The sequence below is a fragment of the Poecilia latipinna genome, unplaced genomic scaffold (genome assembly GCF_001443285.1).
Source record: "Poecilia latipinna isolate Pla-1442-1.1 unplaced genomic scaffold, P_latipinna-1.0 Scaffold1034, whole genome shotgun sequence".
Lineage (NCBI taxonomy): Eukaryota > Metazoa > Chordata > Actinopteri > Cyprinodontiformes > Poeciliidae > Poecilia > Poecilia latipinna.
The window spans coordinates 19,255-21,822 of NW_015113650.1; the positions used below are offsets into that span (position 1 = coordinate 19,255).

The 2,568-nt window shown below is 38.2% G+C and overlaps 1 protein-coding gene across 1 annotated transcript in view; it reads right to left on the bottom strand.

Moving 5' to 3' along the window:
- Positions 1 to 833: 833 nt before the first annotated feature.
- LOC106958964 (transcription factor 7-like 1-A) overlaps positions 834 to 2,568 on the bottom strand; it is a 12,901-nt gene continuing 11,166 nt past the window's right edge. Inside the window, exons 6-8 of the mRNA XM_015051160.1 lie at positions 2,099 to 2,206; positions 1,984 to 2,024; positions 834 to 1,300 (exon numbers count right to left, since the gene is read on the bottom strand). Of these exons, the coding sequence (XP_014906646.1) occupies positions 1,234 to 1,300; positions 1,984 to 2,024; positions 2,099 to 2,206 (216 nt within the window). The 3' untranslated portion in view covers positions 834 to 1,233. The remainder of the gene's footprint in view (positions 1,301 to 1,983; positions 2,025 to 2,098; positions 2,207 to 2,568) is intronic.

A 2,568-nucleotide genomic window follows, 5' to 3' on the forward strand; every position in this document is an offset into this window, starting at 1 on the left:
TGACACTTTTAATGCGAAGTTGCATTAAAAGTCCATTAAAATGCCAACTTTGCATGATTTTGTAAATGATAATTTAATGCAAAGTTGGCATTTTAATGGACTTTTAATGCAACTTCGCATTAAAAGTGTCATTATTTACCGAATGACACTTCATGACAACCGTCATAAACATTAATAAAAACTTTATGTTCATGACAGGTGTTATGTCATGTTTATGACAGCGTCATGTCAGTCTTTTTCACACCCCTTCAAATAAAGTGTTACCTAATTTTGTTCAGCCTGACCAGAAGTCAAGAACAAATGTGTAAATTATTTATTTTCTTTTAAAAAGGCAACAGTTTGAATCCATGTTTTAAATCTGTAATAATTCAGATTTTATAAAAAGTAGTTTAGTGTTGAGCTGGTTAAACAAATGTTTGTATTTTTAATATAATTAAAAAATATTAATGTATTAAAATATTAAAAATTTAAATACAAATATGTAATTGTTTAAATATATTAAAATATTTACAATTTTAAGTTTTTTTTAAATTATTTAATTTGCCAGTTTTGGCCAACAGAGCAAACCGTTTGGACACCTCGGCTCTGATCGATGTTCTGATCGATGTTCTGATCGATGTTCTGATCGGTCAGACCCAACTCCACCGAGTCGTCCGTATATTCAGCTGTAGTGCTGAAGGTTTGGGGCATGAATTAACTTTAACTGTTTTACAGGTTTGTCTCTCTTTGTTATGATGGCTGTATTCTGACTCCATCAGGCAGAACATTTTATTTTCTTACTGTTCTGTTATTTTCTCTTCTGAATGTCAAAAATGACAGATTGAATCGATCAGTCAAGTCTCAGATGGTGAAATTTCTTTATTTTCACAGTAAATATCCACACAGGAGGAAGCAAATGACAACATATAAAACCCAAACTACCTCTAATTACGGTAAAAATTCAGGTCAGGAGGAAACGCAGAAAAAAAAAAAAAACAGAAAATAAAATTTCACTTTACAGGACAGAGAAAAGATGGCATCCAGGACTTTGTCATGGAAAGAGTTTTTTTTCCTGCTGTTTCTCAGTTGAACATTTTTGCTGCATCCAAGCTCTTTAACTTCTTCAACCAGTGGAGGTGCATCACTGCCACCTTCTGGAGTGGAGTGGGAAAGACGGGAGTGATGAAATACTGTAGGTGAAATCCAGGATGTGGAGAAGCTTTAGTAGAGCTGTTTGAATATTTTTGAGCCTGTTCAGATTAATTTTAAACCCAAAGTAACAAAATGTTCATCCAAATGTTTCAGGTTGTTGGTTGTATTCCTGTCGGGAATGAAAATTATTTGGATTACATGAATTAATCTGAAAACATTTAATTAAGTGTGAAATAAAAATAAAACATTTAAATCGATCACATGGGTTACACTCATTGGATTTAAACAGGATATTATGGAGAAGTGTTCCGATAAAATGGTTTCATTTTCAATACGATACCAATATCGCATCTGTGATCATACCGATATTTACCCAATAAGATATCAGGACGAATCTTTTATTTTGTATTGTGAAAAGTTAGAAAACTCTTCAGTTAAAATTACTCAAACCAATGATAATGGTCAACAACATTAGGTATGAAAACAACTGACCCATTTATTATGAACCGGGACAGAAAATCTGGAGCGGACTAAAATCTGGAGCGGACTAAAATCTGGAGCGGACTGCTTCTGACTGGGATTATCGATCCATTCCAGTTTAATCTGATGCTCATTTTTTTGGCCAATATTGGACCGATTTTCAATATCAATATCTGCCTAATATTATTTGAACATCAAAGAACGTTGCCATCATCACATCAGTTCTTAACGTTGCAATATTCCCAAACATTAAATTTTTACTGTGCAGCAGCGCAGAGTTTCAGATTATCACCTATAAAATGTTTACAAGCAGCTGCTGTCTGACTCTTGGCTACATTAATGAACTACACCAGGCTGCAGATGACCTCTGACCTGGAAGAGCTTCCTGCCAGCTGCTTCCTCTTCCTCTTTCCCTGGAAACAAAGGAAAACCTGAGTTTTTCCTGGAGGTGTGTGCTGTGAATGTGCAGGATGAGTTTGGTACGTACGTAGTTGTCCCTGGCAGACCAGCCGGGGTAGAGCTGCATGTGCAGCAGTCGCTCCTTCTGGGCCAGATCGTAGAACCGGGACTGCTCCGATCGAGGCAGAGCGTGCCACTGACCCAAAGAGACAAACATCAGGCCCGGCCGGGAAAACGCAGTGACACCAAAACCAGGCCGACACCAGAAACCAGGCCGACACCAGAAACACCAGAAACCAGACCGACACCAGAAACCAGGCAGACACCAGAAACCAGGCCGACACCAAAACCAGGCCGTCACCAGAAACCAGGCCGACACCAAAACCAGGCCGTCACCAGAAACCAGGCCGACACCAGAAACACCAGAAACCAGGCCGACACCAGAAACACCAGAAACCAGGCCGACACCTCGGTCTGGTTTCACCAGACACCAGAAACTGATGAAAATGTGGGCAAATATTTCTCCATTTTCTATTGGTGTAACAAAAAGATACAAAT